General features: G+C 36.5%; 1 protein-coding gene across 3 annotated transcripts in view; it reads right to left on the bottom strand.

Annotated features, from left to right (window-relative positions):
• Nucleotides 1-23,959, bottom strand: part of LOC123676115 — a 105,266-nt gene that overhangs the window by 35,737 nt on the left and 45,570 nt on the right. The window contains exon 1 of one of the 3 annotated variants that reach the window (XM_045611826.1): nucleotides 14,603-14,660. The exons of 1 other annotated variant lie outside the window; for it this stretch is intronic. In XM_045611826.1, coding sequence (XP_045467782.1) covers nucleotides 14,603-14,621 — 19 coding nt within the window. In that variant the 5' untranslated portion in view covers nucleotides 14,622-14,660. Of the gene's footprint in view, nucleotides 1-22; nucleotides 165-14,602; nucleotides 14,661-23,959 lie in introns of those variants that run through there. One more of the 3 variants, XM_045611827.1, reaches the window with a different exon arrangement.

Consider the following 23,959-nt stretch of genomic DNA (forward strand, 5'->3'; position numbering starts at 1 on the left):
TCATAATACGCTAGCTACCTACCTGTTTTTATCTGCACTTGGGAAAAGTATTTCTCCGTATGCAACCAGATGGTTTTTGTTGTTGTTCCTTTAAATGGTTACATAACGTTCTATTGAACACCATAATGGAATGGTCAACACAAAGAAGTACCCTATTGGTTTGTGCCAATGGATATTCGATACCAGCCTACGGAAACCAGGAACACCTTGGGTTGGGGATTTTGAACTTTGAGAAATGAACCAGCATTTGGAATTAGTCTTCTTAAAAATTCGACTTTATTCGTCAATATAGTCACCTTCAGAAGTGATACATGTACTCCAAGGCTCTTCTAACTTGTCAATACATTCTGTGTTGAAATATTCGTCTATGCATTCGGAATAGGCTTCAACTTCGGCAAACACTTCTTCATTACAGTCAAATTTATTTCTCTGGAGCACCTTTCAACAGTTTTTGTCGATATAGCAGAGTCTGAATAACACTTATCAAGCCTTTGAATATTGAACAGTATTTTTTCCATCAAAAAGCTGTCATTTTTATCCATATATCGATCGAGATTTAACTCTATGTTCCGAAACATAGCATAGCATCCTTTCAAGCTTGTCATTTGTTCATTCAGTGACTTGTTATTCGGATATTCTGTGATGAAGAGGTTGGTTTCTTGGAAATGTATAGGATTTTGAAACAATTTCAATCTAATTCTCTTGAGGTTTTTATAGAAGTTTTCCTGGAGAAATATATGATTAATGTTTCCGGTTTCAGAGTTCTGTCGCGTGCTTAACATATCTCCAAATGACTTGGGGAATAAGTATTAATCATCTAACCATATGTGTTCCATGGAATTCGTCTGCCGTGTCAAAATTACAACTGCAGATGACAGAAAAAGGTTTATAGATTTTTTATTATCAATTTTTTCAAACGTAAGTACTAAAAACACTCTTCTTTAACATCTGTTAGTTGAAATTTGTAATTTTATCTAACTATACAAGTATAACACTAGGTGTTTTATTACTTCGATGCCTGGTCATATTAAAAAAATTCTTTGATTAAAGATAGGTAGCAAGGAAACCCTCAGAAATTGTACAACTATAGTTGTAGTACCAACAACATCTACCTTTGAACCAGAAACATTGAAATTCATTCATATCTAAACGTTCGTGAATTTCACAAAAAATATGTTCATCCAAATACCTAACACAAACTCAATTTTCGGGAATGGTTTGTTTTACTTTTTCTCTTACTTAAGTGAAAATTGACTGTAAAAGGATGAATAAGTAAAATATAACCAATTAAATATTCGCAGATTGAAATTAGTAATTTTATATACAGCTTGTTTGAAAAAATTTCAAAATGGTACTAAAAAAAATACGATACATCAAATTCAACCGAATTTTTTGCTTATTTTTTTGCAAGAGAGTTAACCATCATGTTGAAAACTCATTATTCGTGATGAATAGGGTAATTTTCCCAAATTACGCCGTTTGTTTTACCCAAATTGAAGCACTCAATCAAGACAACCATATTCAAGATCAACTCATCTTTCAGGCACTATTTTGCAGTCAAATCGAGTACTGGCCCAACAAGGTTTATTTTAAACGTCTAATTATAGCTGAAAGCTATTTGCAACCATACTTCTTGAAGTTTAAATTTAAACGAATAATAAATCACTGGAGTTAAGCGGATAGCGTACAGGATCATTCCATAGTTTGGTCCACTTACTTTTAATCTGGCCATATGATTTTTTATAGTGGAGATTGATGGATATTTGGATACTTGGAATTTGAAGGTTATTTATTCATTGGAAAGATTACTGGTGAATCAGTTAAACAAAAATTTTATAAATTTCACAAAATTTGTGTCTATCCGATTTTTATGAATTTGGTATGGTCTTTCTGTTTGGTTGGTTAGAACTTCTCAGGAGGTTACAAGACCGAAAATAAAGTATTATGTGGAGCTGATTGTTTTGGGAGCGAAGGTCCAGGAAGCATAATACCACACCCATTGTCATAGTTTTTTTCATGAGTTTTTGTTGTACATAGTTTGTCAGATTTCCCAACTAATTTTGAGAGGAATTTTCAGAAGAATCAGTAGCTCTTCACACTCTATTTTGCATTGTGAACGCACGTTCAGACAAAAAACATCATGAATACAGTTGATAAGAAGATCAGAGAATAACTATATCGATGCCATGAAAAGGAGATTCATCATAGTTCCTTAAAAAACCCAATTAACAATAAATATTAGAATACCCCTCCATGCTTATTTTAACACTCTGAATAATATAATTTGACTGCGATTAAAGATGCTGCAGACCTCGATATCTCCAATTTAGTTCACTCGAATCATAAATACTATAATCTGTTTTCACGTAATATATTCGCAGTCGAATCAAGAGAAAGTATCATGCACCACTTCCTGAAAGAGCCATAAGTACCAATTCAACGCACCAATTACAACTACCTTCTAAATTTCATCTCAACTCAGCCACATACGTTCTTGACGTGAGTCCTGCAGCCATACTGAGCTTCCTTCTGTTTTTTGTCCACTTCCTGCACTTCGTAATCCATCTTTCCTGTCTCTTCCCAAACTTTCCACCGAAATAAACAACCTTGAACCTACCTGTAGGTTGACGAAAATAAGATGCGTTAACAGCTGCATATTTTATTAATTTCTCGTGTGGGCATATGCGTTACGTCTATCGTGAAGCAAGTGGGAGGACTAGCGTTCAAGTTTGTTGACGAAGGATGATGTACTGCGTATATTGAACTAGCTTTCTTTTTGGCCGATCTGTCAACGCTTCAATTCGTAAGGTTGGGAGATGTGTCAACTTGGTATTCGGGGGAGTTTGGATTTGGATAAAAGTTTCGGTGTAAATTCGTATTTTGGTTTAGTTTTTTCAACTAGAGGAACTAACAGACCTTGTCCTGTCAGAATATGTGAAAAGGATGTGATGATCACAAATTTAATTCTAATGGTCTCTTAAAAATTCTCTCTGGCGAATTTCAGAACTTTCGTAAAAATTATAAATGATAAATTATAATTGTCTGCTTCTTTCTACTGTGGAACACACTTTTTGTACTTGTAACGGGTTATTGTTTTTCGAGGTATATAACTTTAAGTTGGCATTACTGTCCATGATGGCCGATCGATTTAACAGCTGTCAAGTGATTTATTCTCAGTTTGGTTTGGCAATTCATCATGAATAGACTACTTTCTGTGGGGCTATGTAAAGACAACATTCGGCGTGTCATTGCCACAAGATTATCTTGCAGATAAATGAAATTCATGTCAATCGAATAATTCATTGTTGTTTTATTGCAATTTAAAGTCCTATAGCTCTAAAAAAAACACCCTTTATTTGGGGGTCGGAATATCTAAGAACGATTGTTAAAAGCCACTCTATCCTCAACGTGTCACTGTTTTGGGTTATTTTTGGCCTTGTGGTGTGATAGGACCTTACTTATTGAAAAGTGAAACTGGTTCAATTGTAACTGTGAATAAATTGTGCTATCGAGCTATGATTAATGATTTTTCATGACTGGAATTGGGAGGCATTGATGTGAATGAAGTTTATTTTCAGCAAGACGTCGTTTTATGCCACACAACCAAAAAAACAGTAGCAATTTTGCAAGAAGAGTTTACAAGCCAAGAGGTGATCGCCAAGATTTAACGTCTTCAGACTTTGAGGCCATGTGAAAGATGGGGTATATGCTAATGGTCCCCCAATCAACTGAAGACCTTAAAGATATAATTCGTCAAGTAATCGAAGACATACAGCCGAAACTGGGCGAATTGGTCATGGAAAATTTCATGTTTTATATCAAAATCTCTTATTGCAGAGAGATGCATGAGAATTAGAAGTAAATCAAGTTGATCTTCATTGTAAAATGCTGAATTGTTCAGTGACTCAAACTGATTTTGAAGGTCTGTCAACTTACCAATACTGTCAATTGACCATCATTTTGTCTAGTCTTTCCTAGACCTGGCATGGATATCTCTAATTTTTTAAGCAAGCACGTAGTTCCCAGTTTTCCCCTGATATAACTCCTCTTGGAATATTCCAAAGTTGACCTGTAAGCAAGGATTCAACCCTGATGTTTCTACGCCCTATCTCGTTTTTATTAAAACCCGATAAGGCCCATTTCGGACGTTTATTCCTAGCATTCTGCCAGTTATTGCGGATTCGAATTTAAAGTGCCTCTTAGGCCGAGACCCAAGGACGGATGGATCATTGCGAAAAGCAGTATAAGAGAAGAAAGTGGATTACTAATAAGGTCACGTCAATTTGGACCTCTCTCCCCTATTGTCTACAACTCTCGTCGATATTTCCGAGGCATTGAAATGTTTACTTCTGCGATTATCGTTTGGGACAAACGAAGCTAGCCTTTGAAATCATTTGAGTGGAAATAATTCACGAATGTGATCATGCGGAAAAATTGGTCCATTCCACCGTTAGGTTCTGTTGTTCCTGAAACGAATGATTTCATTGAATATAGGTCATGCTGAGGTACTTGTATTTGTCTGAAACATAGCAAAGCCTCACTCAATATTAAAGTCAATATGTACACACTTCGATAAAAAAAATTTGACTTTTCCAGAATCTAGAGAATTCATCTCAAACAGTTCGAAGACCACAAATGTTATTCCGTATTCCAAGGAAGATGAATGTTATAATTTTGATATGAAAATTCTGGAATTTCAAAATTCAACGTTGTTTGTGTAAGAATTCAACGAAGTTTCTAGATTTCAATTAAAAATGAGCATTTGTAAATTTGTTCAAGAATTGCCTATTGACAAGTAATAATGAAGCATGTTCCTAGTTTAAATCTGAATTGACAATTGATATTTCAATTCCGAGAGTCATGCTTCAAATAAAACTTTTGCGTATCATCCGCTTTCTCATTTTCTACTACTGCGCCCATCAGTGATAAATTAATATTTCGACTACGGTTTGTTTGTACGCCTATCACGTACAATACAGCCGAAATATTAGCATTCAAATTACGTTCTATGCAAACAATGTCATATCGCTACCTACAGGCAACGTGGGTCCCACATAACTTGTCGTTTTCCACTTCTGTGAACGAAAAACAGCGAAACTCAAACCAACGACCAAAATACAGAGATCCGACGTATTTTTGCGATGATTTGTGCCGGGATTTTCACTGTGGAAAATCGTGTTTTCCTTCGTAAAACATCGAACTGACAGAGAGATCTAGCGGACGATGTCTATTCATTTCTGTCCTGCAACATTTATGATGTTCCCACTGTGAATTTGGACTTTCCGCTTTTGCGCTCTGACTTATGTGACTTGAATAATGCATATTCAAGGGTTTGTGCACCGAATTTGGCCAGTAAATCTTTATTTCTTTTGTGTTGATTTATTGGGACGGGCGAATTCTTTATGAGTTGCCAGAAATTCGCATATTTGATGTGTTTACTTTTTCTATCGAACTTTTCATTGAATGAAGCTTTTTTGTTTCACTTAATTGCTTCTATTATCCTTCATTTTACATAATCATAATCGATCATACTATGATTGGCCTAAAATTAATATATTTCAGGTTTTCTGATAATATCTATCTGTATTTACTGTTATCTAACCGTCGTCAACAGTTTCAATTAACAAGTTTATGTTTACTCGTATTATTATCTACGGTGTACCACAAGGTTCAACTTGGGGGTCACTGCTTTTATTATATAAGCATTTATATATATTTCGACTTCAAATATAGCAGAGTTCAAGTCATTGAGGATGACACTAAGATTTATCTTGACTAAACGCAGAAAATCTGATTCAAGTTCAAGCAAACATAAATAGTAGTTAACGCAATTTGAAGTTAAATTAGAGCAAGTGTCAATGTATTATTTTGCAATACAAATTAATGATTTAGAGAGGCAAACTAAACTACAGTTCCTTCTTCTAAACACCAGGGAGGATATATGCCAGTGCACATACATTTTTTCATGGTATTCAGAAGATCGATCAAAAAAATCAGCCAATTCAAAGGCTGTAGTTGTCGACCCTTCTCAGTCCTACCGAATTACTCATTTAGTTGGTTCTATAATAAACCAAATATTGCTTCCAAATCTACCGAAGACAGGAAGCATGATCACTTGTGGGATGAAAAAACTCTTGGTCAACAATTTCTGTTCACAAAATGCAATTTAGATCATCTTGGATAATTTTGGTTTTGTGCCTATTTGTCGGTCTTTATTTTGCATTTTTGCAACATATCGCCAATGGGAAAAGGAATGTGTGCAGATATCTAGTTTTCGAGTCACCATTAGCAGAAAACTTGGGTGTTTGGACGCCAGGTGCAGCATCAACGCATACAACGTTGAATCATACCTCTAGCTTTCAGCAATCAAATGGCCTTTGACATTGCTGAGCTCCAGAAAGAGAGGAGCCTATCGCTACTCACATTCGATGTCAGCACGATTTTCTGTGGTTAAATTTAGCCCAGATTCTTCTATGTGGTGCCACTTTCTTATTTAACATGATGTCGCTGTGATTATCATTTCTGCTCATTAATTTCCATCCTCTTGTTAGTCTCTCAGCAAATGCAAGGCAATTATCATCAAATTTGATCAAAATATCCACTCGCACTTAATTGAAATGGATATCACTATCACATCGAAGTGTTTATAGAACCTCTATACTTTTTTCTGCACTCAGACCGTCCGCATCAAACATAATTGGATTATCGTCAATACACCCACAACTCCACATAAATCGAACAGATCTAAACTATGCATATCTAATCCTCGATTCATGGCGGACATTAAAGTCGGCCGCAGGTAATAATTACCGGATTTATCGAAGTATTTATTGGTCCAGCATATGTGGATACATGAAACGTTCACCTGCCATGTCAAGAGACGTGTTTGTTCCGTTGACGATGGCTTGTTGAGTGCCCACACGAAATTATTTATGATAAGGTGGCTGTTGGATGACGAAATGACGTTGAAGAGGAGCCCGTAAGAATTACGAAATGGTGCTCGAAGAAGAATGATCTCTTGGAAGGATGTGGGAGAACCGGAAAGATTGAGTGCGTCTTTTTGGCTTCTCACGTTGGGTCACTCCTTGAACCCTCAATGGGGCTTTTAACGCTTTTACTTGAAACTCTATTCAGCAAAATCGTAAAACTAATGACCTGACCGGGTATTCTTAGAGTTAAGTCTGGATCGAGATATTGCAGGTTAAGTGGAGCTACATTTGTTGTTGTTCAGAAGGCAGTGTATTCTTTATTTTGCGTGAATATTGGCTGAAAAGAAAGTTCTGCTCGAAATGGCTAAAGAGATTTCTCCACAACATATCTCCGATTCCAAATGCTGTTTGAAGTTGTTGAAGAGGAATAAACAGGATTTTTGCGTTGATATGTGACAGTGTTTTAAACATGGATTCATCATTACACTCCTGAGTCGAAGAGAGTGTCAGTTCAGTATAGAGTCGGTGCAAACCACCTCGACCAAATTCTTGAACATCAGCTGGGAAGGTTAGGGCATGAGGATTTTGAGACGTGCATGATATATTGCTCACGTCTATCTTGACAAAGCTGAAACCATCAAAGGTGAATGTTCTATGGAGATAATGGGTAGATTTAGTGCAGAAATTGAGAATACAAAATTGAAAATGCTCTTCGAAACAAATCGTTTAAAACCATGGTTAAATTGAATGACTTGCGCTTCCATCTGCTTGACCTCTCAGATATCTTCAGGTCTGGCTACAGTGATTACTGATTTTTTGAAAACCTCAAAAGAATGGCCCAGAGAAAGAAATTTGACTGTAATGAAGAAGTGATGGTCGAGGTTGAAGCCTATTTTGAAAGCGAAGAAGAATCTTTTTTACAGAAGTTAGAGGAGCGTTGAAATACATGAATCACCTACGAAGGTTGACGAATAAAGCCAAGTTTTCAAGAAAAAATGGGTTTTTACTGGTTAGGTTCAGGACTTGTTGGGAGAAGTGTTATATGAACGTTAACTTGAATGTATTTTTGGAATTTTCAGGCAGAATACTGACGTGAAATTTGTATCTCTTCGATTGAAAACTATGTAGGAGGCCAAACTAGATAGGTCTACAATCTTGTTTTAGCGGCAAGAAAGATTTAGCAACTAAGTAGATCTACCTTGATGGTAAATTTACTGCTTGGTTCTCATAGGCTGCTCCTAAAGTGAAAGAATTGCACCTGTCTACACATGGTCTACTTCTTCTTCAGCTCGACTTCTCCGATTCTCGTAATTATACCAAAGCTACTGGTCTTTCGGCATTCGAATACCAAATTAAACCGCGCATATAATGAAATGTTAAATTACAGAGATTTCGAAGTCCCGAGGCTGGGCTCGTCTTGTATGTGCCATTTCGGCCTCTTCTTAGGCATTCTTGCAGGCGGTGTACCATCCGGTCAGTCGAATTACACCTGTCCGAAGAAATATCGGCAAATTTCAAGGTGTGCGCCATTCATTAGGGAAGCCGTTGGAATTCGTGAATGGGAGCGTAACAAGAGGGATTTTAACGATGGCGAAAATCAGTTATTGCTTCATTACGTCGGCGATGTGAAGGAGGGATTCTTTTTTTTCATTTTTGTTTCGATTGTTAAGGTGGAATTGAACGTACGCGTCGAGGTATATGATTGCTTTAATGAGAAAATTTCATTCGGGCATTTTTTGTTGCGAGTTTCTCGTGAATTGGGAGCTCTTGAAGTGATTATTACATCGTCGTGTTGTTTGGGTGCGATGAGAAAAAGAACGTTCAGAATTCAATGTTAATCACCTTTGGAATTAAAAATTTTTGATGACGTATTCGAGATCAATTTGGACAGTTTGTTTCTATGCCGGTTTGTATGTCAACAAGTCCTTGTTCTTGTTCTTCCAATATTAATGGAATTTGGTGATGTCCCCAGGAATTTTCTCATTCTTTTAGTGAAGTTTGGCTAGAACCATGGCAAATTCGTCCCTATTTAGGCGGTGAGAACTGATGTTTAGATTTTCGTCTTTCTCCAGTCCCTTATAAAGGGTGTTTCTTTTAGAGCTATAGAACTTTAAATTGCAATAAAACAACGATGGATTATTCGATTGACATGAATTTTGTTTATCCGCAAGATAATCTTGTGGCATTATATTTTAAATATGATTTCTGGCATATGACCGCCACGGCTGGCTCGGATGTAGTCCAATCTGGACGTCCAATTTTCGATGACTTTTTCCAACATTTGTGGCCGTATATCGGCAATAACACGGCGAATGTTGTCTTCCAAAAGGTAAAGGGTTTGTGGCTTATCCGCATAGACCAATGACTTTACATAGCCCCACAGAAAGTAGTCTAGCGGTGTCAAATCACAAAACCTCGGAGGCCAATTCACAGGTCCAAAACGTGAAATTAGGCGGTCACCAAACGTGTCTTTCAATAAATCGATTGTGGCACGAGCTGTGTGGCATGTTGCGCCGCCTTGTTGGAACCACAGCTCCTGGACATCATGGTTGCTCAATTCAGGAATGAAAAAGTTAATAATCATGGCTCTATACCGATCACCATTGACTGTAACGTTCTGGCCATCATCGTTTTTGAAGAAGTACGGACCAATAAAGTCCATAAAGCGCACCAAACAGTCAGTTTTTCTGGATGTAACGGTGTTTCGACATACACTTGAGGATTAACTTCACTCCAAATGCGGCAGTTTTGTTTGTTGACTTAGCCATTCAACCAGAAGTGCGCTTCATCTCTAAACAAAATAAAATGGACGTAGTGCGCGATACGTATTCCACACAGAACCATTATTTTCGGAATAAAATTGCACTATTTGCAAGCGTTGTTCAGGCGTGAGTCTATTCATGATGAATTGCCAAACCAAACTGCGAATAAATCACTTGACAGCTGTTAAATCGGTTGCTATCTTGAACAGTAATGCCAATTTAAAATTATATACCTCGAAAAAAAAACACCCATTATAAGGTGCCTCTTGATATTGTGAAATATGAAGCAAAGCAGGAAGATGCAGTTTTTTTCACTTGAGATCAAATAGATGATTCGAATAAAGCATTAAAATACTATTCTTTCCATGGTCGTACTAAGGAATAACTACAGGTATCTATTTCTAGAATGATAGGCTTTACACAAAATGATTTAAAAAGTTTCAGTTAAAAAATATTCGCAGAAAATATCTTGATATTGAAAAGTTTACTCTAACAAAACTTGAAAAACAATGAAGACATACTGTTTGATGGACCTTTGCCCTTCGTATAGGACTGTTGAACTCTACTAAATTTATTGAAGGTTTCATGTGAGCAATGCTGGTGTTCCCCAGGGTTCAGTGTCAGTTACAAAGAATATGGCTTCCAGATTGTCAGTTTATCGTGCACTTTTCACGTTGCAGTGATCGCTAGGTAGGATCTTTCGGTTTGGATTGAACTTTTCGAAAGGTAGTTAGTTCTGAATTGAATGTGAAATTCACGATTGTCGTCAGGTCTTCAATCATGGTTTTCAGCTTCTGTCGTTCGATTCAAACGTATCGTATGTAACGTATTCCAGGTTATCTAGGTTATGTTGTTGACATAGGGTTTTTTCATAAAAAACACCTATAGGTGCTAAAGGGATTCAGTTTCCGTCTAGACTAGATGTGACTCAAAGCTCTACCGCCAACTCAACCAACACAGCTGTTCGATCCGTATCACAAGACAAATACTCACCCTATCTTGGACTCATCGAACGCCCGAGACAATTCCATAGTACACGGACTTACGCAACCAAGACGTCCAAAGGTATCAACCGTGCTATATGCAAATACATCTTGCATAAACCCACAAATCCTTTGTTCCGTCAGTTCTGTCGGTGTGTTGCAATCTCAAACGGACGGCTTACGGTTCGGAGCTTACCGTAGCATCTTCGGATGGCGTCTCGCGTCGGAGATACAGTCCAGTCGTGGCTTTATTTCCACAATCTGACAAATGGATCGTTTCGGGTATGCAGATAAGGGATCGTTTGTTCCAAGACCGCCCCGTTCTTTGTGAATAAGAATCGGGTTATCGGGATTGGAGTAGGTGAATGATGGTTCCGCAATCACGACAGGAAAGAGAATTGTTCGTAGATAGAGGAGTATTCTTCGGTACGATGATTTGTGGTAGGTCGCTGGATTTATTGTGAGAAGACGTGAGTTGACTTCTCGTGAGGCTGGTCATTTCGTAATATGGGATTTTTTTTTTTAATGGTAACACTGACTGTATATCATTTTTTGACATTTCTAATCAGTAGGTTATGCCTAAGATGTCTAAAAATTTGGTGTATGCACTCGTCAATTTTTGAATGGAATGACATTCGACCAAATTGAAAATATTAGTTTTATTTCGTGGCGGCGCTGCAATGCCATACTTTTCATTTCGATCTTTTTTCCTTTGATTTTGACAGCATACATTAATTAAAACCCGATCCTAGCCAATCAGAAGCTTAGACTAATATTCTCAAACTTGGCAAAACAAAAGCTAATCAGTCCATACACCAGGTTTTTAGACATCTTAGTTATGCCTAAGATGTCTTAAACACTGGTTTGCTCACTTACTCCTGAAAAAACTCAAGATTAAAGTGGCGATTTCTCAAGGGACCAGCCTTTTTGGATTTTGATGGTATTGGCCAATTTTCACTTGATTTCCGCATCGTTTCTTATGGCGGCACTCATGTCGTCTTTCTGTCAATGTCGTTTTGAGGTTAAATCGACAATGAACTTCTTCTGACAGAAAAAATTTTAATTTTGAAATGATCCGTTGAATGGTTGAATCTTTGTGTAGCGCCACCTTAGATTATGAAGGGTGTTTTTTTTTTAGAGCTATAGAACTTTAAATTGCAATAAAACAACGATGGATTATTCGATTGACATGAATTCTATTTATCCGCAAGATAATCTTGTGGCATTACATTTCAAATATGATTTCTGGCATATGACCGCCACTGCTGACTCGAATGTAGTCCAATCTGGTCGTCCAATTTTCGATGACTTTTTCCAACATTTGTGGCCGTATATCGGCAATAACACGGCGAATGTTGTCTTCCAAATGGCCAAGGGTTTGTGGCTTATCCGCATAGACCAATGACTTTACATAGCCCCACAGAAAGTAGTCTAGCGGTGTTAAATCACAAGATCTTGGAGGCCAATTCACAGGTCCAAAACGTGAAATTAGGCGGTCACCAAACGTGTCTTTCAATAAATCGATTGTGGCACGAGCTGTGTGACATGTTGCGCCGTCTTGTTGGAACCACAGCTCCTGGACTTTATGGTTGTTCAATTCAAGAATGAAAAAGTTAGTAATCAAGGCTCTATACCGATCACCATTGACTGTAACGTTCTGGCCATCATCGTTTTTGAAGAAGTACGGACCAATGATTCCACCAGCCCATAAAGCGCACCAAACAGTCAGTTTTTCTGGATGTAACGGTGTTTCGACATACACTTGAGGATTAGCTTCACTCCAAATGCTGCAGTTTTGTTTGTGAACGTAGTCATTTAACCAGAAGTGAGCTTCATCGCTAAACAAAATAAAATGGACGTAGTGCGCGATACGTATTCCGCACAGAAACATTATTTTCGAAATAAAATTGCACTATTTGCAAGCATTGTTCAGGCGTGAATCTATTCATGATGAATTGCCAAACCAAACTGAGAATAAATCACTTGACAGCTGTTAAATCGGTCGCCATCTTGAACAGTGATGCGAACTTAAAGTTGTATACCTCGAAAAAAACACCCGTTATTTTGTTCAAGATAATTCTGGCGACTCGGCTAGGCATGTGCGCTTTTTACTTTTCTTCCTTGAGGTGGCGCTATACAAAGAATTAACCAATTAGGCATCATTTCAAAATTTTCATTTGTTCAGTCATAAGTAGTTTATTGTTGATTTAAACTCAAATCAACTTTGACAGAAAGATGACTTGAGCGCCGCCTTAAGAAAGTATGCGGCAATCAAGTGAAACGGAACCAATACCATTAAAACCCAAGAAGGCTGGTCCCTTCAAAAGTCGCCAGTTTAATCTTAAGGTTTTTCAAGAGTAAGTGAGCACATCAGTGTCTTAGACATCTTAGTTGTGTGACAAGACTATGAAAAAAATTTTTTTTTTTGTTAGTTAGAAATATGTTTGAATTTTAAACATTGTATCAACTTTCCTCAACAATGAATAATAAAAATTGTTCGAAATGTCTACCTTCGGCTTGAAGGTAGGCCTCACGTCGACAAACTGAAAACAATTTTCAGAAAGAGCACAACTATCATCTGTCAAAGTTTGTCATAGAGCTTGTACAATTCCCTGTATACTACCTCTTAGATGGTCATATTATAAAATACCACCAGAAGGGAATTAAAATACCAAGAATGAAGTGGTTGAGTCGCCAGAATTGTGTTGACCAACATCCAATCAGTGGACACACCAGCATTTTCAGATATCCTAATTTTGACGTACCAAATCCTTCAAAATTTGACGAGCGAAAGTGTCGCCATCTAGACCTAACCTCATTTTAATTGTTCATTACCTATCGGCTATCAATCAGAACATATCAACATTGATACTTTCGACGTTCATATTGATTCACATCGAGACAAATCCCACGATTTGAATTAAAGGGTGATACAATGTGTACACTACAACACACTAGAAATGTAAATCGGAATCGGCATTATGCTCGGTTGGATCAGTGTAAATATTTGGGCTTCGAACGTGAGCTGGCAATGAATTCAAGACCGAAGTGTTCATATTTCATCGTATTTTACGGTGCTCGAAGTTATATTTGCTCCGGTTTAATGTCAACTTGGGGTTTGATGAGAGTTTACGTGTTTGTAGGCGTTACGATGACCTTAAACTTGAAAAATTTCGTTTCCGGTGTTTGAATGGTGACGAATCAATGCTACAATGGGATGAGATCTTGAAAGAGGTTCAGTTCAGGTTTGTTTGATTATTTGATAAGAAAATTCAACTATAATATACAGGGTGACAAGCTTTGACAGATGATTCTGCACATTTTTCTTATTTACGTAGGTCCAAGTTGTTTTCGTTTAGAAGTTACGAGAATTAGAAATCTCAAAGTCAGAAATATGTTGGAACTATTAACATTGTATCATTCTTATTAACAATAAAATTGTGTGAATAAATAAAAATCTATCGGATTGAGATCCGATAAATGAGGTGGCCATACGAATATGCATTCAAACGATCATTCATAACATCTACTGGCATCAAATTTCTGTTGAAAATATGGCCCCAAAAGTTGACACTTGAAAGTTCCTGAAATCGTCTTGGTTTTATGAATTGGCTTTTGAATTTTGTAGCGCCCACACGTGTTGATTATGATCGTTGTTGATTTCTTCCTTAGTGAAACCGAAGCCTCATCAGATCACATAACAAACGAAAAAAATCTTTTATTTCGTGCATATTCGTGCACCATCAACAAAGTTCTAGCTGTCATATCAACTGGAATTTTCGTTAAGTTTGCCAATTTTTAATTCCATATGATTTTTTTTCAAATTCTTGTAACTTATAAACGAAGAAAATGGGCGAAGCTGTCACCCGTCAAATTTTCCCAAAGACCTCTTCTACAGATGATTATCTTCAACAATGTTTCTACTCACGAATAACCAAGGACCCCATGCTAGGATCTGATATGAAGCAAGGTAAATATCAACTCACCTGAAAAAAATAAAGAAATGTCAGGAAAAATGTCTCAAGTACCAAAAAGAATTATCGTTTTAACTCGATAACCCAAAAGAAATATAAAAAGTTCAGTTTTAAAATTCGAATAATTATCATAACGTCCTGGTTCAGTGCCAATAAGAACATACTGTATTATGTGAATGTTGAAACCTCGTCGATGTGTATAAATTTCGAATTATCCATTAAGAAAACGTCCAATAAGTATCATTGCATAACTATTTAAGGTGCTCAAGCGCCACACAAGTATGCAATTCAACTCCATATTTGAGCACATGGATACAAAAAAAAACAGATAAATGTCAGCAACGTTCAGATTAGATAATAAGTTCAGTTTCTACTTGAGGGCATCAACCTCCACACTTTAATGGCATCGTTTCTCCTAATATGATATCATACAGCCACTCTTTGTGGATTCAATTACCTCTGCCAATTAAAATTGTGTCATGCATCAGCTAACTAATATTCTTTTCATTTTTAACGAGGTACCTAAATGACGGAAATTGATACTGTCCTATATTCAGAACAGAGGTCGATGAAAGCGCTCATTTATCAAAAAAATTCGCACGTAGCTTGAAATGGATATTATCTATATACAACAAAAAATCTCAATTCGATCGGATCTGTGATCATGGAAATATCATCTTGAATTTTCTATGGTTCTGGTAAAACTTTATTGTTTGGAATCATTGTCGGCTCGAAATTCGAAAATAACAGACCTTGTGACAAAACGAACGTTCAAAATTATTCAATAAACAAAAATTCCAAACTGAATTCTGTTAGCATGTGTGTTCCACAAGGATCTATGTCGGATCCCACGCACTTGATTTGTAACAGGCGTACTCTCATTTCTCCATGTACAGACGATTGCCTTATTCGAATAAGGATATGCAAACATTTCTGCAAGCGATCAATCTTCATCTCAAGATTTGTTTATTCAACAAAACCATCCATCTCAACCAATCGTGCGTTTATTCTTGCCAATTCTATTCAATGAAATATTTGTTTTCTTGATTGATCGACTGCTCTTAAAGAGATGATGTTTCCTCGGTAAGAGTAATGCCTTTTGTTCCTGTATTATTGAATGCTGCATCTTTTCTAAGGTACTATGGCGTCTGATGATCAAGCCAACTCATTACTTCTTACTCTGGAGATCATCATTATGGAGATGATGTCCTGCAGATTCTGCTTGGGGCATCTATAATAACGTTTGATGGCTGTTTCGTCTAGAGCGACTGTTGGAATTTTTGAGGAATGATAATTCTGTTCAAATGGAGGATTTATCTCCTCAAGGAAAAATCTCAATTTGTGATCTTGCTTAGTGTGTTTACAAATCAAGTTTTTTTATTAATAGCAACACTATTCCATTCTGAAGTATGAATTATGTATGTTAATTAGGTTTTGAATAACACAGTTGGTTCAAATTGCAGTTCGAACTTTGCATTAAATCATTGTTTCATTTATGTGTGTCGATGTTCAATTTAGTGGGACTCGCATAAATCTGTCACATATAATTGCCACCTGAAAAATTATAGTTTTGTTAGTCTATAGAATCCTTGAATCAGAAATGAGCTTCATCCGGAAAGACTATTATGCATAAAATGAACTTCCTCTTGCACTGTGAAACTCTCCAACAAGTACTATTTATTTTATGAACACTCATTTTTGAATTTCGCAGACAGCTCTGACTTCAAGTCATTAATTACAAGCACAAATTGAATTTCGAGCTATATATTCGGATTTTGAAGGGTGTTGGAGATACAAATGAAAATGACGTATTCATCCGATAAATTTTAGGAGAAAAAAACCCAGAAATGTTCCAACCACCTCTTGACACACAAATATGGATATGGAGGGTGTATATGGCAGGGAACATTGAGTGTCCTACTGATGATTCCATCAGTGTTGCCCGAATCCCAACCTAGTGGAACCTGTCATTACGAAATTATTGTTTGTGAAGTAGAATAGAAGAATGTCCTTCTGTTTGTCTAGGTTGGAACGTGCCCTATTATTTCAATCATCCAAAAGAGCGATAAAATCGCTCGGTCATCCTCTAATTCAATTAAAACGAACCCACGCATCAAGTTCAACTCGGTTGACTGTAGAATAAATAGAAAATTCGACTCCTTAATTCAATCAACGTAATCTACTGTATATCCTTATCCGAAATCGTGATAACCACACAGTTTCGAAGTGATTTTAATTCGTTTGGATGAGTTATGGAACCAGCATCCCACCTAATGAGATATAATTGGAAATAACGGAAGAGAATGATGTGACGAAAATTGTGGAGAAGGTCTTCTGTAGATAATCAATTCTGACCACGTACGTTATATGGATTTTTTTGTTGCTTTCGAGTCTTCAGAAGGTGGTGGAATCATTGTGATCACTTTTGGGATGAAAAAATTCAAAATTTTAGCTTTGGTTTGGTGTCTGTCGGTCTGTGTGTCAACACTCATTTTTACCAGCCTTACCTTCGACAATTCTAATCCGATTTTGATGAATTTCAGGATGGACATTCAGTATGGGTCTTAGGTGAATTCATCTAAAATTTAGCTTTTCCAGAATAATGGTGATGAATGTATTATTATGTCGATCGCAATACTATAATAATACAATTCACACCTTTTAACATTTTCAATTGGATATTACGTGATTCCTTCAGATCTCTATACATATTCAATTCTAGGTAATTTCACATGTATTTTACGCTTTGCTGGCTCATGGTTTTGATTTTAAACTACAATTTCCTGTTTCAGAATATGAAAATAACTTGATGATGTAGATAGGTATTAGTTGGACGTTATAATATTGCATTCAGAATCGTGATCACAATTTTCGAAGCTTCTGCTTCTGAAATTGTTTCATCGTTCATACTACTGAATCCTCTGAATGTAATTCCGATGATTATACAGGGTGTTTCAAATTAAGTCGGCACCATTGCTAACTCCGTTATTATTGATGCTACGATGTCGGTTAAATGGGCAAACTAGTAGCATTTTTGGTGGTCTTCTCGATGCCGAAAACAAAACAAAAATTGACAGTCGCGTTGTCAAAATATTTCATAAAATGAAATTTTTGCAATGGAACACCCTATATTTTTTCATGCATTTCGATTCGTAATAACATTCTCAACAACAAAGCTCATATCACCTTTCTTCCTAAAGTGGAAAATGAGCGACTTATTTTGAAATATTTATTTCTTTCACTAGTACTAAAAATTTATTTGTTTTGGCGAATAAACCTCATGATTGTTCAAACAACCATTTTTTGTACTTATACGAATGACAATATTTTATTAATAATAGCAAAATAAGACAGTAAAAAGGAAAAAGTGCGCTAGGATGTGAACTCGTGGAACCCGTGATCATCATGTAGCACCACTCAATCGACACCACTAAGCTATTTGATATTAATAGACAAAACGATAATTTCCATCTTAAAGCCATTCCGCTAGCCGCATTCATTTTGTGAATCAATAGTGTCAATAAGAGGGCTCAAATATGTGTTCAACAAGAAGGCGGTGTTTTTGACCATTTACTCGATATTTTATAGCGCTTTATCAAATCCGTTTGTTATAAATGTTTCCTATTAATACAACTGTCTTAGTTTCACCTTTACGAAAAAAAGTCAAAAGAGCTTTGTTGTTGAGAATGTTATTACGAATCGAAATGCATGAAAATATATAGAGTGTTCCATTGAAAAAAAATATCATTTTATGAAATATTATGACAACGCGACTGTCAATTTTTGTTTTGTTTTCGGCATCGAGAAGACCACTAAAAATGCTACCAGTTTGACCATTTAACCGACATCGTAGCATCAATAATAACGGAGTTAGCAATGGTGCTGACTTAATTTGAAACACCCTGTATACTTTATGAATTGAATACATTTCGTGGAAATTACTTCGGAGCTGTCTTTTTCAATTCCAAACTTGTACGAACCTATTGGTAGTTTGCAGCTAAACGACTACTTCATCTTTAAATTCCCATTTAATGGAAATTTTCCTCGTTTATTGAATCTAAATCGATAAACTCCAGGGAACCCTGAACAATTTTCCAATATCTTGCTCTATCCCCCCAACGGCAGCATAGATAAAAGCACTTAAAAGTTCGACCCACTTTTCTGCCCCAAAAACTAGAGATAAACCACCTCGCTAAACAAGTCGAGCAATTAATATCCCACAAGACAGAAAAGGAATAATGAGAGAGTGGAAACATAGTAAGGAGAGATACTCATTCGAAATAAAAAAAATTGTTCACAGGAAGGGTAACTTAATATCCTTGCGAAACTTCACCTCTTTGTTTGCGGTTGTTTTACCGTTGTGGTTTTGGAGACTAGAAAGTTTGAAATGAGATGGTTGAGATTTGATCGAGGTATAAGGAAATATTAGTTTATAATATATGATTATTTAGAACATATCTTTTCTTATGCACATTAGAGTGGATATACTCAATTTGCATTAATATTCCATGAAGAATGTGCAATCGAAAAGATACATTTCAAAGAGATAGCTAAATCGGAATTTCATCTAATGGATGACGTCATCAATGACGTCGCGCAGATTATGCTTTATGATACAGCTCAATATTATTCTAAGGTTTAGATCTTGTTCGGAATCTGTACTCCTCCAACCATTCTGCTGAAACAGGTACAGAGGAGATTTTTTTATGTAATACGAACGTGATGTTCGATATCTTTTTCAGATTGAGCACATTTTCCAAAAGAAGCGAAAAGTAGGTTCTGTATGAAAGTTTCGCGAATTTATCTGAGTACTGAACGTGCTTATAAACTTCTTGCTATTGTAGAACCAACATTCAATAATGGCTATATTAATATTGATTGTATTGCGAATTCATTTTAAGAGGATGCACGTGCACAGAAACGGCTGAATTGGAACATCTGCCCTTCAACTAAGCTTTGGACTTCGTTACTAATGATGACCACTGGTCTAATCAACCCCTAACACAGGGTTCGATTCAGCTGCCATTGATAAAATGAGAGTCATTTTTAACAACGAAAGGGTTGCTTGTGAACAAAAGTCTAAGCAAGGCTTCAATCAGAATTAAAAAAAAATTATAACGAAATTTGTTTCAGGACGTATATTCAGAATACAACAAAAAAATAGCGTGCGTATTTCTATTTATGTGTAACGCTTTCTTGTGAACACGCTACAGGCCGTAATTTGAAGATATCTGCCTGAAATTTATATGAAATATGTGGATATACTGTCTCAAATTTGACATTGATGAGAACCATAAACGATTTTTCAGTTTTCCACTTTTTCCGAAATTTTTTTGGTTATTTTGTTGTGAACAAACTACATTTTCAAAAAATCGATGGAGGTAGGAGCTCTGCTATGAAGTAAGATATTGATCGAGAATATACAAGCTGTTTTCGAGTTATCCAAAAATCCTGAAAATTTTTGGATCCGGTTCAACCCATGAAGAACGAATAATAATTTTCACAAAAAATTGTGACGTTGCCACTTCTATCAAAAATGCAGGAAACTCCGAAATTTTTGGAATTTCTTGAAGTTTATCTAACATTTTTTTGTGGTAAAAATACCTACATCAGTGTGCCCTTCAGATGATCTTTGTAACTAACCGGTAGCATGCCTGTGAAAGTTCTTCCTAACCATCATCAAATTCTTTGTGTCATCAAGGTCAATAACCGACTAACACTTAAAAATCCCATCCTAGAGCAAATGCATATTTCCAACCGTGTTTTTATAGATTCGAAATACGGCCCTGTACAAATTTGCATACTTGTCCCCCTCTTTGAAACGGTTGATAGTAAACTTCAACGAATGTTCTTTCATAATACTGAATGGTCATTTTTAAAAGTCCTGTTTGCTTTCGCCATAAAAACCTTAATATCTGGTGAATATTGTGCCGCAGGTTTTACTCTGCTAAGCTTTACTTTTTTTAATTAACCAAATAAACGAGGGCAGTAGGTGCTGTAATTGTAAATTACAGGCAGAGGCTTCGGATTAGAGGAAGAATTGAAAATTTTCCCGGTTTCAACAAAGGACGTTTTATTTAATTCAAATAATTGGACTGAGAAAAAAGATCTTCAGAAAAAAAGAGTAGGCTTCTATTAATTTGTTTTTTAGTGGTAGTATTGTATCTGAAAACTGTAATAACGTGATGTGACTAGTAAAGGGTGTTTTTTTAGAGCTATAGAACTTTAAATTGCAATAAAACAACGATGGATTATTTGATTGACATGAATTTTATTTATCCGCAAGATAATCTTGTGGCATTACATTTTAAATATGATTTCTGGCATACGACCGCCACGGCTGGCTCGGATGTAGTCCAATCTGGACGTCCAATTTTCGATTACTTTTTCCAACATTTGTGGCCGTATATCGGCAATAACACGGCGAATGTTGTCTTCCAAATGGTCAAGGGTTTGTGGCTTATCCGCATAGACCAATGACTTTACATAGCCCTACAGAAAGTAGTCTAGCGGTGTTGAATCACAAGATCTTAGAGGCCAATTCACAGGTCCAAAACGTGAAATTAGGCGGTCACCAAACGTGTCTTTCAATAAATCAATTGTGGCACGAGCTGTGTGACATGTTGCGCCGTCTTGTTGGAACCACAGCTCCTGGACATCATGGTTGTTCAATTCAGGAATGAAAAAGTTAGTAATCATGGCTCTATACCGATCACCACTGAATGTAACGTTCTGGCCATCATCGTTTTTGAAGAAGTACGGACCAAACAGTCAGATTTTCTGGATCTAACGGTGATTCGATATACACTTGAGGATTAGCTTCACTCCAAATGCGGCAGTTTTGTTTGTTGACGTAGCCATTCAACCAGAAGTGCGCTTCATCGCTAAACGAAATAAAATGGACGTAGTGCGCAATACGTATTCCGCACAGAACCATTATTTTCGAAATAAAATTGCACTATTTGCAAGCGTTGGTCAGGCGTGAGTCTATTCATGATGAATTGCCAAACCAAACTGAGAATAAATCACTTGACAGCTGTTAAATCGGTCGCCATCTCGAACAGTAATGCCAACTTAAAGTTATATACCTCGAAAAAAAACACCCGTTAGAATTCAATTTTTCTTCGAAACGTTGCACTTCTATTAATGTTAAATCAACAAATTATGCACTTTGAAGCAACAAAGCTCAGCCGCCGATGATCAAGATACCAATGACGCAACGTGGTATTTACCACGGGATATCAAACGCATATATTAAAACTAATACCACTGGTAATACCTATAAGTGGATATTTCCAATTTCTTGTCCAAGATTTAAGATTCAATCAACATTCTTCAGCTGACAGAAGCGATTTATAGATCGGGTAATCTTTCGATTATTTTCCAGGGAGGACATTTCTCAAGCTGGAGACGTTTCAATGGAATTAAGGAATCGGAAAATGAGGAATAAGATATAGAATGGGGTAGGGTGTGCTTTATCCAATATCCTTTATGGTTAGCAATTATAACAAGCAATTTCTTGTTGGAAAATTGATTTCGCGGTTTGTTAACCTTATGGTTTCCTTGGAAATGCGGAGTAATTTGATTTTCCGAAAGCAATTATAAGATATGAAACTGGATAATCAATCTGTGGCAAGATACCATAGTGAGATTAATTTGATCGAAAACATTCATTTCCAACTTGAATGACAAACAGAAAAGCTCATGACATTCTACAGAGAAACAACGTATTTGAAATGGTGTGCCACCGGGGTCTTTTCTAGGTACCAAAATTTTCTTTTAGAATTAGGGAATCACAGCTTGGCTTGAGCTTGACTTGATATCAAGTCAAGCAATGAATATCTAAAATCAAGTCAAGTCAAGCTCAAGTATGTAATTTTTCACAAGCTTGATTTTCAAGTCGAGTAGTTGGTTAAAATGTCAAGCTACTTGGCTTGATGAATCCCTAATGACATTCCGTAAAAAGGAACAATATATTTGAGACGGTGTCCTACCGGGGTACTTTCTAGGACCCACAATATTCTTTCGTAATTTGGAAAAGGGTCAGAAAAGAATCAGTATGTTATACAATGATGTTCAAGCTTTATGAGCTCCCTTAAAAGTTATAGACCAATGTCATAACTCTATAAGGAAACACCAACTGTTTCCAATGCGTTCAGCTGCATGAAATCAAATAAACAACTGCTATCATCCCAAGCCATCAACATTTACTGGCAAAAACTCGATTTATATCGTAATCAATCAGAATAAACCAACATACATGCGAAATGGCTGCGATAATCTCCCAGTCTAGACTTTCTGTAGGCGTGTTACAAACACAACTCTGTATATATCGCAACAGTTATTAAAATCCGGAACTGACAGGTTCATCTGTTGCAAATTGATGAGGATATCGACTTGAAAACTTCCATAATTAATACCAATTCCCACGAGCGTTTAATTTAATTCAATCATTTTAATCGTACGTCAATTAACTGCGTCAGCGAAGGTTTTTTTTTTGGTTGAATATAGAGCAGAAGAGTACAAGGTGTTCAGGGAATGCATCATACAGTTGTTAGGCGATGATAACACGTAATTTCAGTGAATTTTTATGGTCTTGGTTCTACCTGATATTCTGGTAAATTTTATAATGGGTTCGTTGCTACCGTTTTCAAAGAGAATAACATGAAGAATTTCGAGTGGAAAATGAATTAAACATATTGCTTCTCCTTTTTATTTTTTATCTTTTCAACGATCAAATTTGGAACGAGTTTTTTAGGAGTTTATGAGAAAATTATTGTTTCAGAAGAATAAGCACTTATCAAGCATAAAGAGCTTCGCAGTGGTCTGTTTTCTCGTCCATTTCGTCGTTCTTTAGCCAACTGTTATCAGTCTGAAAGTGTTGTGGATACGCGGAAGTGAAAATGCCATTCTAAATACCCTTCTAATAATATAAGTAACCTTTTATTCTATTCGGATAAGATTCAGACGATAGGTAGTCTACTCTAGATATAATATTTCAAAGGGATCTTGAAAACAAGTGTCAATGATGGTCTTGGCAGGCAATACACAAATCAAGTCTTCAAAGTTTTGCATGTCATTCTCCAGACTGACGATGGTGATTTGAGCGAATTCTTTCTTCAGGTGAAAGGTGTTTGAAAATTTTGGTTTTCAGATACTTCCACAGATGAAAATCCAAGGGTTCCAAATCTGGAGAACGTGTGGGTCACGTGGGTGAAGGGCTGTGTGCATTGCTGCACCATCTTGGAGAAACCAGAATATCTCTGGATCATGATGTTCACCGAATTTCTCGATTTTTGGGGGCAAACATT

The sequence above is a fragment of the Harmonia axyridis genome, chromosome 3 (genome assembly GCF_914767665.1).
Source record: "Harmonia axyridis chromosome 3, icHarAxyr1.1, whole genome shotgun sequence".
In the NCBI taxonomy this organism is placed as follows: Eukaryota; Metazoa; Arthropoda; class Insecta; order Coleoptera; family Coccinellidae; genus Harmonia; species Harmonia axyridis.